Here is a 17,666-nt window from a genome sequence, read left to right as displayed (position 1 = left end):
CAGGACAGGCTCCAAAGCCACAGAGAAACCCTGTCTCGAAAAACCAAAAAAAAAAAAAAAAAGAAAAAAAAATACTTGGGGTGTTATGTGAAAAAGAATCAGAATCAGTATATAAAGGAACTTTCTAAATGTACACAACTCTGTGTATATGTGTGTGTATGAAAGAAAAGGTAATTTTCCCTAATAAAAGTGGTATGAGTTATAACTCTAAAGATGGCTCTTTTTGTTTTAAATTGTAAGTTTTTTTAAATGTTGATACATGGTATCAGCGGTAATAAAAGATAAAATAGGGGTAAAAACACAAAATATGGATAATATTGATCACTTTGGTAAGGTTCTAAATTGCCATGGCTTCCTAAAAGTGATTAAGAATTGTGTCCTAGCTGGGCGATGGTGGTCTACACCTTTAATCTCAGCACTCAGGAGGCAGGCTCAAGGACAGCATAGTCTACAGAGGGAGTTCCAGGACAGTTCAGGGCTACACAGAAAAACCCTGTCTCAGATAACAAGCAGTCTTAAACTGGGCATTGTGACACATGTCTTTAGTTCCAGTACTTAAGGAGGCAAAGGCAGGCAGATCTCTGTGAGTTTGAGGCCATCCTGGTCTAAGAGGGAGTTCCAGGACAGCCAGGGTTATATAGAGAGACTCTGTCTCAAAGTAAATACATACATAAATAGAAATGTGTTCTATTTCACTCTGCTGGAGAAACATCACACCCGAAAGCGATTTATCTGGCTCACAAACCCCGATCACAGTCTATCACTGAATCAGGGTAGGGACTCTGAAGCAGAACCAGAGGAATGCTCCTCACTGGCTGGCCCTCCATGCTTGTCGGCTGTTTTCTTACACAACCCAGGACCACTTGTACTGCCTGTCCAGGGGTGGCACTGCCCTGGAAGGCTGTACCTTCCCACATCAATCATTAATCAGGAATATGCCCCACAGACTTGCTTACAGGCTAATCTGATGGAGAAGTCATCTAACAGAGGCTCCCTGTTTCCCAGAGGAGTCTAGCTTGTGTTGACAAAACACCACCACCAACAACACCAAACAGAAAAGCCAACAAACCAGCAAAAGAGCTTAGGGCTTCTGTAGACATCTCTGTGGTTAAAACTTTAGTCAGTGTGTGTATATAGTGATACATCTTTCTTCTACAATGGCTATAATAAAGAACTGAAAGTCTGTGATTTCACAAAGTATCAACATCCAGAAACATTAGGTAGTTCAAAATCCTTTTGCTGATGTATTTATTATTCGTGCTGTTTCATGAAATTTTAACTTAAAATTTCTCAAGCAGCCTTTACTTTCATTTTCATATTTTGTGTGTATGTGTGTTGTGTCTGAGTGTATACCATACGTGTCCTGGTGCCCTCAGAGGCCAGAAGAGGGTGTTGGACCCCTTGGAGCTGGACTTACAACGGGTTCTAGAAACCAAAGCATCAAGTGGAAGAGCAGGGAATGCTCTTGGCTGTTGAGCCATTCTCTCCAGGCCACAGCCTTCATTTTTGGTTGTGTCAGCCACACAATGATCTGAATTACACACCCACTATAGCTCCTTCAACAGAAGATTGTCTGAGAAGGGGACATCTGTCTGTCTTCTTTATGTTTTCTTCAGTCATATGACTGAGTGCTAGGATGAGTATGTAGTCATCAGGATCCAGTCTCAGCACTCCCAAAGGCAACAGGGAGAAAGAAGACTTGGTAATTTACCACACTCAACTAGAGTAACAGGGTGAATTACATGAAATGGTTTCTGAAGGTTTAAAAAAAGTCTATTATTAGCAATTTGTAGGGATCAATCTATGCCAATGCTTTTGTAGTAAGGGAAAATTAACTTCTGTAAAGATGCTAGTCACGAAGCAGTTCTTCAGGACAAGGAGAACTTTACCAGCTCCGTGAGCACAGCTGCACTCTGGTTTACACTTTGATTTGAAGTTAGAGAAACAAACAAACAAACAAACAAACATAACAGTGACTATTATTCATTTTGCAGCATGTATTTTTTTTTTGTATTCTGAATTGTCTTTCTAATTTTTGATCCCCGTGGTATAGAAAATCACTGTCAGCTCCCCTTATAGCCTTCCCAATAAACTCAATTTTTCTACAAGTCACTCACTATCTGCGGACCTAGTTTTAAGCAATTAGTTTTTCCACATTTGCATTAATATGCTAAAGTCCTAAGTTTAACGTGTTAAACATGATTAACAGCAGTCAACCAAAGAACAAATATTAGAATTACCCACTGGAACTCAAGTCCTTACAAAACCCTTTTCTCTCCACAGAGCAACGTTCCTTCTACCTGCAAATGAAAACAACCCCATGGAGAATATCTTACCTGAAACTACCATAGACTATCAGAAGAATGGAAATCAGAAATGTCGACACTTGACTGGAATCCACCAGGGAATAGGCCCTAGAGAAATAAAGAGGACAAATATTAACTCACAGGCTGCAGGTGCTCAAGGAGTTCACAGTCCCTGTATTTACTAAGTGAGTTGTACGTTAGCATTAGCAACACAAACCATTAAAACAAGATATGCTAGCTTACCACACGGGACACACTGAGAGCTTCACAGCATTGTTAGCTAACATTCTAAGGATGTTAAAAGATAATGGTGTAAAAACTTCACCTCTGTATGATGATACCTAACACATTTGTAACATCCACTATCAACTTAAACCTATTCCAATAAAAAACCTCAGTGCTTATGCTTTTATGTGTTTACAAATGAATAACCAATAGTCCTTTGTTGGTTTGAATTAATGATAAGGTAAAAACTACATCTCTCCTCGATTCCCTTTCTTGTTTTCTAATGTCTACTGATTATTGTCATCTGGATGTGGTAGGGAGGATCTAAAACTAATTACTATCTTATACTTTGTATTCAATTGTCTGAAAAGACTGACATCTTCCTGATGGATGGATGGCAGCCCTGCAATTTCATACCCTTCACCTCCAGTCCCACCATCAATGCCTTAGCTCCCATGCTCAACTATGCAAACTCTTATTTTCAAGCATCTCCAGGAACTCACCATTCACACTACCCAGTCCTGGGCAGAACAGTATCTTTATCACCATTATTATTATTTCTCTTTTTTATTCAGCAAAAAGAGTTCTATGTAGCCCTGACTGTCCTGGAACTCACTACTGTAGATCAGGCTGGCCTCAAACTCAGAGATCCCTCTGCCTCTGTCTCCGAAGTGTTGGGACTAAAGGTGTATACCACCAGATAAAGATTCTGTTGTGTTGAGGGCTGAACTCAATACATTGTAAGCATTTGAAATAAGTGCTCTATCACTCAACGACATTCTCAGCACACTAATTCTGACAATTTAATGATGCGTATGAGCCAGGTATTCTGAGAGTGAGCCACTTGGGGAATGAGAATTCTTCCCTTTCCCCCCTCAACCTAAGTGAATGTAATTGTGGGCAGTGCTGCAGAGGAGAAAGAACAGACATTGCATGTAAGGGTAGCAGGTGGAGCCCTCTAAGAATGGGGCGGAAAGAGGTGAATGAAACACATCATCTACAATAAACAGGATCTGGTTGAGGGTGGGAACCAAGAGAGGACAACCTAGGGATGATTCCCAGGTTTCTACTGACTATCTGAGTTGTACTACTCAGAAAAAGAGCAAAACAAAGGTGGGAGAGTCAGAGCGAAGTTTTGAGTCCACTGACAGCAAGATGTACACGTGCAGAAGCTTATCGGCTTCCTCTAAATGAGTCCACAGGTGTGCACGAGTGTCTTAACAGCAGTGGGAAATGGCCAGAGATGACAATGGCCTGAGGACCCTTCAAATCTGAACATCAGTTAGGAGGACCACAGGAAAGAAAATCAAAATGGAGAAAGAGAAGGAGTCAAGGACAACTGTCACTTTAATGAGGGAGTAGGGTTAGATTATGTTGAGCTTTAATCCTGTGGTCATTGGAGGCTGGCTACCCAATCTCTTTACACATCATTTTTCCCATCTGCAACAGCAGCACTCTACAGAGCTATCACTGGTTGTCCGTGTCACATGGAGTGGTAACCTCAACAAAGAGTGCTCTAACGAACTGATGAATATCAAATAGGAACTGGTAAGAAATTCAAGTTAAGAAAAATAGAGCTAAGACTCCCTCCCTCTCTGTGTGTGTAATAGGAGAACAGAATACTTCCTAGAGAGGAGGAAAGGCTGTCCTCTGACCTCTAGTTAGGTATGGTGGTGCACACCTGCAATCCTAGTACTCACTTCAGATGTGGAAGTTCAAGAATCAGATGTTCAAGACCATCCTTGGCTACAAAGTGAAGTCTGATCTACTGGAGATGCTCCCAATGCCATGCTCCCAGTCAAAGCATACAATAAAAACTTCATAGCCGGGCGGTGGTGGTGCAGGCCTTTAATCCCAGCACTTGGGAGGCAGAGGCAGGCGGATCTCTGTGAGTTGGAAGCCAGCCTGGTCTACAAGAGCTAGTTCCAGGACAGGAAACAAAAGCTATGGAGAAACCCTGTCTCAAAAATAAAAAAAAACAAAACAAAACAACAACAACAACAAAAAAAAACAAACAAAAAAACCCCTTCATATTAAGACATAAGGGTCCACAGGCAGTGTATCTTTAGAAATAATCATTACATTTATTTATTTACTTTTGTGTGTATGTGTACACATAGGTATGTGAGACCCTTAGGGTACAATTTTTCATTCCATTATGTGGGTTCTGGAGATCATCTCTGGTCATTGCTTATCAGCAACCAGTGCCTTTCCCTGCTGAGTCATCTGGTCAACCCTGCAGTCAGTTTCTGAGCAGCGGCTATTATAGATATATCAAACACTTATGGGTATTTAAAACAAACAAAGTTTAGTCAGAAGTTCATAGCTTAGATGGCTCCAACCTTAAGTAAATCAAAACCTGATAGCATATTACCCAATCAGAAACTGTCAACTAATGTCTAACTGGGACTTTCACTTTAACCAATAAAAAACCTTTTTTTTTTGTTTTGCTTTTGGAAACACCTTATTTAAACCAGATGTGGTGACTCATGCCTGTAGTCCCAGCACTTGGAAGGGGAGTCAGGAAAATCAGAAGTCTAAGGTCATTTTTAGTTACCTAGAGAGTTCAATGACAGCTTGGCTAGAAAATGTCTCAAAGATATTACCTTGTTTTTTGAGAGAAAGTCTGTGTATCCCTGGCTGCTCTGAACTCCCCGTGTAGACCCTCTTGCCCACCTGAACTGTCATCAGTGGGGCTCCCAGATTAAATGAGACATGAAAAGATCTAAACCCATCCTTTGATAAGTAAAATAAGCATTCTTAAAATATAAAATGCTTCAAGGGAAAAAAAAAAAGGTAAGAGAGACCTAAACCGAAACAACAGCAACAACAAAACCAGGGGGAAATAGTTAAGTTAGAATAACAAGTACAGAGAATTTTATTATGGTCTTCCACTTTTTGCATATGTTTGAAAATTTCAATAATAAAATTTTGTTTTTAGAGTCATGACTGAGAAGATGGCTTGGTGAGTAAAGGTGTCTGCAGCCAAGCCTGTTAACATGAGTTCAATCCCCATGTCCCCTATGGCGGAAGGAGAACCTACGCCTACAAGCTGTCCTCTGACTGTCCACAAACATAGACTCACATAATAAAATTTAAAAAAGAAAAAAAATCTAATTTGATTACTGCTAGTTCTCTCTTCTTTTTTATTGGGGATTGAACCCAGGACACTATACTTGCCAGGCGAGCACACAGAGCCACAGCCCTACTCTGGCAAAACCTAAGGCAAAGTCTTTGATTATAATTAGAAGTATGAGGGTTGGCAAGACAGCTAAGCTGGTAAACTAGACCCAAATTCAGGTCCCTTGAAAGAACAGCCTGAGCTCTTAACTGCCAACTCACCTCACCGATCCTGGTTGTTCTCCCCATCCCTATCCCTTATGGACAAAAACTGGACCTGTTTCAAATTCTACTCCAGCTGATGGAGTGATGCCTCAGCACTTTAGAGTACTTGATACTCTCTAGAGGATCTGGGCTAGGTGCTTAGCACCTAAAGGGTGGTAGTGGGTCCAGCGGATCCGATATCCTAAGACCTCTGTGGGCACCAAGCACACGTGTGATGCACATACATAAAAGCAGACAAAACACTCATACACATAAAATAAATAAAACTATAAAACTTCTGCTAGAGCAAACTACTCTGTGTACAGACTCTTGAAAGCTGTACTCAGGCGTGTGCGATGTGACAGGCTGTACCACACTGCCTACAGAGATGGCACACCATTTTGCACTCGCACCAGAAATGGATTCAAATTCCTGTTCCCTTAAACTCTGCCAAGGCTGCCGTGCTTGAAAACTGCTATGCTAGTATGATTTACATTTGCACTGAATTTCTGATGTAGTTACAATTTAAAATTTGGTTGAAAATGAGGTTAGGCAGCAGCTTGTATGGTTTTTGTAGGTGTTTTGGAAAGCAGTTTAAAATTGTTCTTTTTCCCTGACTAGAGATGTAACAAAGTTCTCCTCGGGGCTGGCTTTTTGATGATGGTTTAAGGCAATGACTTGGCTTTTGTAGTCTTGCTTTTTTGAAGCATACGGTTATTATTTAAAGATAATAATAACTCAGACAGGCAGACAGGAGAAAGAGGGTGGGAAGGAGACAGCTCTGTCAAGAAAATGGGTGGGTGGTTGGGGAATTCTAGGAAATTTTGCCCAGCAACCTTATTCCAGAGCCTCTTCCTGCCCTCCATCTCAGACTGTCAGAGAATTCTTGTACCTTGAGCCCTTTGGTGGGTCTGTTCCCACAGACTCTGAATGTACATTAAAGAAAGAACTATGCTGTTTTCTGAAATAAACAAATCCGTATGAAATGTGAAGCAATTACATACATTTGAAACATGCCCAAATCAGGCTGGCCTATTATATTTTACACAGACGGAAAAACTTGGCCAGTGACGTCTTGATGCTTGTCAGGGGCTAATATTTGAGGCTAAGTATAAAAAGCATGGATTCTCTAATCCTATCCCACCAGGCCTTTGCTTTAATAGACAAAGCCAAGAAGTACTCTAATATCCAAGACATTGTTGTGTGTCCTAAGAACGTCAGGACCATGCTGGACTTTAGAAACTTGGGCAGTTAAAATCTATTTTGAGCTGCTTTACCAGCGAGTGTGTGTAACACTAAAAAGTTCTGCTAAGCCAAAACACATAGAGCACCATTGAGTAATGTGTCCCATACATCAGTACAATGAAAAGCATTCTTGTCCATCAACAAACCCAGTCCTCCTATTCCAGCTCTGAAGAGTGCTGCCTCAGACCAGCCACCCACTTTTCAGCTGTGTGACGAATTATACTCCTAAAACTGAGGACTCTCAAGTTAAGCTTCTATTTGGTAAGTGGGAGTTTATGATATTTACTCTATTAGAAATGGAATAACTTGATTATATATAAACCTGGAATTAGAGAACTTGGGATGTGGAGGCAGAAGTTCTGGAACCGTCTAGACCAACTGATACCATCTCAAAACAAAACAAAATACCCCAAGATATTGAAAAGTTTAAAATATTCGTTAATTTATTTAAAATAAAATTACTGTATGTGAACATAAATAACACCTTTTCTGAGCAACACAAAACTAAAAAGGGCCTTCTTTCACACCTTTGTAAGCTTCCCCATGTCTGACCTGGAACACAGCTGGATACTCTGTGTGTATACTTCACATATTGCCACATGTTGTCAGGCTTGAACTCTAGGGGAAAACCCAGCCAAAAAAATCAGGCATGCAGTGGGTATTTAAACAACTTTTTCAAATAATGGGGGTGAGACAGTTTTCTCTGATGTTCATAGGGTGATTTGTTGCTTTTTATCTATTAAGACAGGGTCTCACTACCAACTTTAGGTTAGCCTTGAAATCACAATCCACTTGCCGCAGACTCTGGGATTGCAGGCATGAGCCACCACACTTGACTAGAGCAGTTTTCTTAAAGGTGAGGAGAACTGAAACTCTGTTAATAGAGTTACCACAATGACAAGGATAGATTACATCTGAACTGGATGGCCTATTTTGTACTTTGGATAATCTTTTTATCCACAGAAGGTTTTGTAAGATGATGAAAGCAATATATAAGCTGTTGCTGCACTAAATTCATACAGTTCTGAAAGTTGTTCAGTTTTCCTTATAGAATATTTGAAAATTCCTGTTAATGCCATTTCTGAAGCTGGTGGCAGTAGATAAAAATCCCCCAAATCTCTAATTTCTATTTGAAAGCTCAAATTTTACCATTAGCCAGGCTTATTTTGCTTTGAAGAACTGATAGTTTGATTAACTTTAGTGTGTCCACTGTATTCTTTCAAGTAAAAATGGCATCTTCCCCAAAAGAACAGATAATGTCTACCCCAGCTAGTGTCCCACAGCTGCACAGGTACTCTGCTAAAGATGAGCAATGACACTGTCATATGCACAGATGCTTGTGGGAACCTCCCACTTTCTCGTTAAAAAGCGTACAAGGATTGAGACTTACTTAAGGAATCTTTACTGCTTCATCAAGAACATACTAGAAGCCAGGCGGTGGTGGCGCACGCCTTTAATCCCAGCACTCGGGAGGCAGAGGCAGGCAGATCTCTGTGAGTTCGAGACCAGCCTGGTCTACAGAGCTAGTTCCAGGACAGGCTCCAAAGCCACAGAGAAACCCTGTCTCGAAAAACAAAAACAAACAAACAAAAAAAAGAACATTCTAGGATAAATTGGCTTTAAAAACAAAAACAAAAGTTGCATGCCCGCTGAACAACACCATGATTAGTACTACAGTAAGGTGCCACTGGGTTCAAGGGACCTAAATTTTTAGGTGCCACTGAGTTGTGAACCACACAGTGGGACTTTTCTGATGGGTAGGTTAGTCCAAACAATATAGGCCACTAACATCTACATTTTCAGTACATTTGTTCACGTTGTGTGTATATACCGATGCATATGTGTAGGAGTGCATGTGCCACAGTCTGGTATGAAGGTCAGTGGACAACTTGCACAGGCTGGTGTTTTCCTTCTACCATGTATGTTCTGGAGAGAATTAACCAGAAGATCGAGGTCTGACTCCCAGTACTCACACAGTAGCATCTATAATCCCAGTTCCAGAGGATCCAGCACCCTCTGCCCTTAAAGACATAAGGCACACTCACGAAACACAGACATACAGGTGAGCAAAACATTCAGACACATCAACAAGTCTAAAAATAAATTTTAATGATTAAAAAGATTGTTGGGTCAACTTGCTAGACCTGGACGGAGGTGGGGGTTCCTTGGACTTCCCACAGGACAGGGAACCCTGATTGCTTTTCGGGCTGGGGGGGGGGACTTAATTGGAGGAGGGGGAGGGAAATGGGAGGCGGTGGCGGGGAAGAGACAGAAATCTTTAATTAATAAATAAATTTAAAAAAAAAGATTGTTGGGCACGTCAGTAAGCAACTTTATCTGGCAAGCGATTTTTCAGCCCAAGCATTTTGTTGTTGTTCTTTTTGTTTTTTGTTTTTTGTTTTTTTTTTTTTTGGTTGTTGCTGTTGCCTTTGTTTTGTTTTGAGACAGGGTTTTTCTGTGTGGCCCTGAAGGTTAGGCTGGTCTTGAACTCAGATATCTACCGGCCTCTGCCTCCCAAGTGCTGGGATTAAAGGTGTGGTGGCCTGGCTAGCCCAATCATTTTGACTTAAACAATCTGTCTAACATAATGTCCATAAAGGGAACCCTGACTGCTCTTCAGACTGTAGAGGGAGGGGGAAAGGAGTGTGGAGAAGGGGAGAGGAGTGGGGGGAGGGGGAGGGAAATGGGAGGCAGGGAGGAGGCAGAAATTTTTTCAATAATAATAAAAACACATGATGCCCATAATTATTTTCCTTCTTTTTTCTTTTTAAGGGAAAAAATCCCAATATGAACCATACTACATAGTGACATTTTGATCAAAAAAATCACGGACTGTTCAATTTTGTGCAAGTACAAGTAGTGATGTCAGCACAGTGGCAAACTTCCAGTGAGTACTTTTCAAAACAGTTACACAATGAGTGACTGACTGTATTCTAAGCTTGACAGAATCAGTATCTTATCGAATAAAAATTTAACAAATCAATCATTTATATGCAAAGTACAAAAAATGAGCAAGAACCCAATCTTGCGAGGACACACGATACAAAGCAGCAGAATGAAGTTGAGGGAGAAAGAAACAGCTATGGGATAGGTTACCACATTTCAGGAAATCAGCAAACTACAGGCAATTACTACATCCCAATAGACAAAGACAAGTCCAATTTTCTATGTAGTGTTGAGGCTGCCACTTCAGCACTTCAACCACGGAGTATTTGTGACAGACACCATATGGCTCACGAAGCTCCAAACGTTTACTATTTGAACAGACATTGCTATGTCCTCTTGTTTTCTCAACAAGGACACCTGGCTAAGACTGCCGCTAAGTTAAAGGACAACCTCTTCGTTCTTCCCTGTGGGCTAATTTTTAAAATGAATACAATCTGTTAAGCAGAACCATATACTATTGCATGGTGCATCTAGCGGGAGAGATGAGTGGATTTTCTTTCACAAAGGTAGTATTGGTGTGTAAGCCTTAAACCCACATGGCCACTCTGTACACAAGAACTGTGTGTATGAACTAGCAGCAATCCGCAGCATCCTCGAGTCAGACCACAATAAGATGGTGTTGCTAAGTATCCAAATATCATCATTCCTTCACTAGTATCAAGCAATTTATTATTTTTCTTACGATTTTAAATATCTTATATCATATTATTTTACTATCAAGCAGGACTATCAGATACTAAATGGAAAGAACATATACAAAGTAAACTATATGTTAACGGCTGCATTTACCAGGACTAACATGGCAAAAAAAGATTACTTCCATCAATCATACCAATGACCAAGCAAATTCAGATGAAAAAAAAAAGTATAGTCTCCAAGGCAACAGAAATGAGCTAGAATTGTTTTACACAAGTACTTTATGGGTAGCCTGCAGAAGGTGAGAATGAATCCACACAGCAGAAGACAGCACATGAAGGTCCATGTTACAACTTCAACTCTTTCCCTATGATGACCCTCTACCTCCTCAGGTCACAGATGCAAAAGCATGCACATTCTAATTGTGATTTGAGAAAATATCCAGTATTAAAGACTTTACTACATTGACTACAACAAACATATGGCAAAGAAACATTTAGGCCATCGATTTCCAAAAAAGTGCAAACTGGAAGAAAATAGTGCACATATCACACTGTTCAAATGCTCTATTCACGGGGGGGGGGGGGGGGTGGGGAAGAGCAGCTTTGTGCCTTATCCAAGACTGTTTTAGAACTTGACAAAAACTCACAGAAATTTCTATTAGTCAGGGTTCTCTAGAGGAAAGAACTGTTAGAAAGAATCTATAACACACATAAAGGGGTTTATTAGAGTGACAGATGGGCTGTGGTCCAGCTAGTCCAACAATGGCTGTCCATAAATGCAAAGTGCAAGAATCCAGTAGTTCAGTCTATGAGGCTGGATGTCTCAGTTGGTCTGCAGTACATGAATCTTGAAGAAGTATGCTCTAATGCCAATGAAGAAATGGACTTGCCAGGAAGAGCTAGGGCAAGCAGGCAAAGAGAGCAAGATTCCTTCTTCCATGTCCTTTACAGAGGCTATCACCCAGAGTAAAGGTGGGTCCTTCCATTTCAAATGACTAATTAAAAAGACAAAATTCCCTCTCAGGTATACCCACCCACTTGGAATTTGGTTAATTCCAGATGTCAACAACCAAGAATTGACATCACAGATCATGACCAAAATTGGTATTTTCAATGAAACTACTCCTAAATGTCTCAAACAACATAATATAATCTGGGTATGCATGTTCCCAAAGAACTGAAAGCAGGAACTCAGACACACCAATTTTTGTATTAATATCATGCACAGCACCTCAATGGCAGAAACCACCCACATGGCCAAAGATGGATAGATGGATGAACAACGGTGACACACATGTGAGTATCAGTCAGACGTAGCAAAGAAATTCTCATCACGTAAAAATGTGCATGGATTTTGAAAACATGATGTTGATGAAATAACCATATGCAAAAGAACAAGATTGACTTCACTCACATAAGGGATCTAAAATAGTTCAAATTCATAGAAATAAAAAGGCTAGAATTTATGATGGCTGGAGCAAAGGAGATGGGGAAGTTACTGTTTGATGCATGCAGTTTGGGGGGAGGATAAAAAAGCTGTAGCTATGGGTGATTGTGATACCCGTGGGCAGTTACATCAAACATGACTGAACATACTAGTGCCACTGAATTGTATACTGATCAATAGCTAATATGGTAAGGCTGAAGCTTTGGCTCTGTATATTGTAACACAATATTTTTCAATAAAAAATTAATGGATTTTTAAAAACACTTCCCTTATAACCAATGGTATAATTGGCTTTTACCATTAAGTCTTGGTTATTTATGTTGTTGTTTCCCCTGAGACCTGGTTTTTCTGGGAAGCTCTGGCTGTCCTGGAACTCAATCTGTAGACCAGACTGGCCTCAAACGCAGAGCTGCCTGCCTCTGCCTCCTGAGTGCTGGGATTAAAGGTGTGCAACATCACCATTAAGTCTTACTTAAAAAGAAAAAAAAAGTCTGTACTAAACTAACCAAACGGCAGAGAAAGAATATCCAAATTAACAAAATCAGAAATGAAAAGGCGGACATAACAGACACAGAGGAAATCCAGAGAATCATTAGGTCATATTTAGAAAACCTGTACTTCACAAAATTGGAAAACTTAAAAGAAATGGACAACTTTCTGGGTAAATATCACTTACCAAAATTAAATCAATCTTACCAAAAGCAATCTATAGATTCAATGTAATGCTCATCAAAATACCAGCAAAATTTTTCAAAGACCTCAAAAGAACAGTACTCAACTTCATATGGAAAAGCAAAAAACCCAGGATAGCCAAAACTATCCTGGGCAATCAAAGAACTTCTGGAGGCATCACAATCCCTGACTTCAAACTCTACTACAGAGCTACAGTACTGAAAACAGCCTGGTATTGGCATAAAAACAGATAGGAGGAACAAGGAACCCAATCGAAGACCGAGATATCAATCCACACACCTTCGAACACCTGCTTTCTGACAAGGAAGTAAAAAAATTTCAAATGGAAAAAAGAAAGCATATTTAACAAATGGTTCTGGCATAACTGGATATCAACATGTAGAAGAATGAAAATAGACCCACATCTATCATCATGCACAAAACTCAAGTCCAAATGGATCAGAGACCTCAACATAAAGTCAGCCACACTGAACCTTATAGAAGTACACTTGAACACATTGGCACAGGGAACCACTTCCTAAATATAACCCCAGCAGCACAGATACTGAGAGAAACAATTAATAAATGGGACCTCCTGAAACTGAAAAGCTTCTGTAAAGCAAAGGACATGGTCAACAAGACAAAACAACAGCCTACAGAGTGGGAAAAGATCTTCACTAACCCCACATCAGACAGAGGTCTGATCTCCAAAATATATAAAAAACTCAAGAAATTGGACACCAAAAGAACACATAATCCAATAAAAAATGGAGTACAGACCTAAACAGAGAACTCTCAACAGAGGATCTAAAATGGCTGAAAGACAATTAAGGAAATGTTCAATATCCTTAGTCACCAGAGAAATGCAAATCAAAACAACTCTGAGATTCCATCTTACACCTGTAAGAATGGCCAAGATCAAAAACACTGATGACAACTTATGCTGGTGAGGTTGTGGGGAAAAGGGAGCACTCCTGCATTGCTGGTGGGAATGCAAGCTGGTACAACCCCTTTTAATGTCAGTTTGGTGATTTCTCAGAAAATTAGGAAACAACCTTCCTCAAGACCCAGTAATACCACTTTTGGGTATATATCCAAAGGTTGCTCAATCGTGCCACAAGGACATGTGCTCAACTATGTTCACAGCAGCTTTGCTTGTCATAGCCAGAACATGGAAACAACCTAAATGCCCCTCAACCGAAGAATGGATAAGAAAAATATGGTACATTTACACAATGGAGTACTACACAGCAGAAAAAATAATGACAGCTTGAATTTTGCAGGCAAATGGATGGAACTAGAAATTATTTTGAGTGAGGTAACCCAGACACAGAAAGACAATTATCACATACATGTACTCATTCATAAGTGGTTTTTAAACATAAAGCAAAGAAAGCCAGCCTACAAACCACAATCCCAGAGAACTTAGACAACAATGTGGATACTAAGAGAGACTTACATAGATCTACATGGGAAGTAGAAAGTATAAAAAGACAAGATCTCCTGAGTAAATTGGGAGCAAGGGGACCTTGGGGGGGGATTAAGGGGGCGGTGTTAAGGGGGAAGAGACAGGAAGGGGAGCAAAGAAAAATGTAGACCTCAAATAAATATCAATAAGAAACTGAAAAAAATTAAAGACCAGATAAATTAAATAGACCTATTACTGCTAAAGAAATAGAAACAGTCCATCAAAAGTCTCTGAACAACAACAACAAAAAAGCCCAGGACCAGATTGTTTCAGCTCAGAATTCTACAAGAATTTCAAAGAACTAATACCAATACTCCTCAAATTGTTCCGCACAATAGAAACAGAAGGAACTTTGCCAAACCACACAAAGACATTACTAAGAAAGAGAACTACTGACCAATCTCGCTCATGAACCAATGCAAAAATAATAAAACACTGGCAAACCAAATCCAAGAACACATTAGAAAAATCATCCATTATTACCAAGTTGGCTTTATCCCAGAGATGCAGAGATGGTTCAACATACAAAAATCTGTCAATGTAATCCACCATATAAACAAGCTGAAAAATTAAAAAAAAAAAAAACCCTTCGACAAAATCCAATACCCCTTTAATGATAAATGTCTTGGAGAGAGTAGGGATACAAGGACCATACCTAAGCATAATAAAGGCAATATACAGCAAGCCAACAACCAACATCAAGCTAAATAGAAAGAAATTCAAAGTGATTCCACTGAAATCAGGAACAAGACAAGGTTGACCACTACCTCCATATCTATTCAATGTAGTCCCTGAGGTTCTAGCTAGAGCAGTAAGGCAACAAAGGAATGTCACATTTACACAGTGGAGTTCTAACAGCAGAAAAAAAATATCTTGAAATTTGCAGGCAAACAGACGGACCTAGAAAACATCATATTGCGTGAGGTAACCCAGGCCCAGAAAGACAAACATCATATATACTCACTCATACGTGGCTTTTAGACATAAAGCAAAGAAAAAGCAGCCTACAATTCACAATCCCAGAGAACCTAGATAACAATGAGGACCCTAAGAGAGACATAGATAGATGTAATGTACATGGGAAGTAGAAAAAGACAAGATCTCCTGAGTAAATTGAGAGTATGGGGACTTTATAGATCTAACATAATCAAACATGTCTGGGCTCAACCTCCTGGTGACAAATATCGCCCTGCACAAGGCAAAAGGAGCAGAGTGATTAATATCCTGCTACTTCTACTGCTTGCTTGTTCTTTTTTTTTTTTTTAAACAAGATAACTAGAAAGTTGAGGAGTGTCTCATTAGCAGTTTTAAAATACGGTTCTTTTGCTTTGAAGAAACATCATGACCAAGAAGTAACTGGGGGCTTCAGAGAGTTAATCTATTATCACCATGGCAGTGAGTAGACAGACACAGCACCAAAGCCGTAGCTGAAAGCTAGACATACTGATTCCCAGACAGCAGGGAGAGAGAGCGCAAGGGCGTGAAGTGGGCTTCTGAAACCTGGAAGCCCCTTTCCAAGGACACACCTTCACCAACAAGGCCAACCTCCTAATCCAGTCCTAAGTCAGTTCCATGAACTGGGGACTAAGCATGCAAACATGAGCCTATGTGGACCATTCTCACCCAATCTATAACAAACGCCAAACAAGGGACGTGTCTGAGACTGAATTTCGGTAAAGCCACCTGCATTTATTATGGTCACCTCTAATTCACTAGATCTAAAACCAAACAGATTTTCTGTCTCTTTGTAGGAGTATCTGATATGAACTCCAATTAGCAGACTCTTTCTGGCTACTGTTCCACCTTGCCGTATGCATGCTGCATGCATGATCAAGTCAACAAGTAGGACAACCGAGCTAGAGAAGAGAGCAAGGGAGCATCGGTCCATGAGACAGAGGAAGATCAGTGCCTACCAGTGACTAAGAAAAGGCGTTCCCTGTGAGGGCACGAGAGCAGGAAAGGAGAGAAAAGGCAGGATGGTGACTAAGGCCAGCTCCGAAGGGGGATGCGCAATGCATGCTGTATGTCGAGCATCACCCCCATTCTCTACCACTCCCCCTTCTTCCCATTAGGCACCCTTTTTCCCAGACAAGCTTACAAATTTCCATTTGTTATATGTATACAATCTATTAGATAATATGTACACATTTGACATGACTACATAAAATTCTTGAAATACAGCTGAGGAGAAACTATCAGGTTTTATTGTTCTAGACTGGCTTAATTTGCTTACAATGACTGCCTCCAGTTGCACCAATTGTCCTGCACAGGACATAACTTGAAATTGTAATGTATATACCCATAAAACATGCCTACATACTCGTGTTCTAAAAGCTGAAAACATTAATTTTAAACTGTGTATATATGTGTGTTTGTGTAAGCGTATGTGATTTGTGCTGGTGTTCTTGAAGGCCAGAGGTATTCCTTCTGGATCTGCAGTCAAAGGCAGTGGTGAACTGTATGATGTGGGTGCTAGGAAACCACCTACGTTTTCTGCAAGAGCTTTTAACTGCTAAGCTCTGAATAGCCCTAAGCTCTAATGTTTGTTTGGTTGTTTGGTTTTTGAAGAAAGAGTTTTTCTGTGTAACAGTCCTGGCTGTCCTGGAACTCACTTTGTAGATCAGGCTGGCATCGAACCCACAGAAATCTAGCTGCCCCTGCCTCTGGAGTGCTGGAATTAAAGGCATGCACCATCACTGCCCCATTGCCTCCAATTACTATGCAGTTGAGGATAATCTTGAACTCTCAATTCTCCTGCCTTTGGAGTGCTGGAATTTTAGGTGTGTAGTACCTCCTGACCTTTTATTATAGACTCATTTAGATAAATCCAAGACAAAGGATGTTAGGGGCTGACATCACCATCCCCAATATTACATGTTTATACTAAGTTCATATTTAAATTTCAGGTTTCCCTTGGCTTCATCTACTTTCACTTCGAAAGCAACCCAACTTCTACCCTGAGCATCTACAACAGAAGCCCTGTAAAGAGAGACATGGTGCCTATTGTAAGGTACCTCAATTATACCAAGGATTGAGTAACCACAGGGAACAGAAATGGTAAGGTAAAAAAATAAAGGTGACAATATGCAGACACTAAACAAACTGCAATATCAGTCAAAAAAATTCTTTAATTTTTTTCATTTATGAACTTAGGTATTATGGGGAGGGAGTTGTATATGTATAGAAGTCTTAGGGCAATTTGTGGGTCTCTCTTTCCATCACATAGATGTTGGGATCAAATACAGGTGAGGCAAGTGCTTTAACACACGGAGCTGTCTTGCTGACCTACTCAAAGCATCTTAAACAATGTTTTTCAAAGCAGACTCTGTAAGACAAATGTTTCTTAATTTAATTTCTCTCTCTCTCTCTCTCTCTCTCTCTCTCTCTCTCTCTCT

General features: G+C 40.2%; 1 protein-coding gene across 1 annotated transcript in view; it reads right to left on the bottom strand.

Annotated features, from left to right (window-relative positions):
• The window catches only part of Sppl3 (signal peptide peptidase like 3), a 93,678-nt gene that overhangs the window by 36,012 nt on the left and 40,000 nt on the right, over positions 1-17,666 (bottom strand). The window contains exon 2 of the mRNA XM_005344290.1: positions 2,337-2,414. Coding sequence (XP_005344347.1) covers positions 2,337-2,414 — 78 coding nt within the window. The remainder of the gene's footprint in view (positions 1-2,336; positions 2,415-17,666) is intronic.

This window comes from Microtus ochrogaster, chromosome 2, assembly GCF_000317375.1.
Source record: "Microtus ochrogaster isolate Prairie Vole_2 chromosome 2, MicOch1.0, whole genome shotgun sequence".
Classification (NCBI taxonomy): Eukaryota; Metazoa; Chordata; class Mammalia; order Rodentia; family Cricetidae; genus Microtus; species Microtus ochrogaster.
The sequence above is the reverse complement of the archived record's forward strand: the minus strand, read 5'-3'. Positions and strand labels throughout refer to the sequence as shown.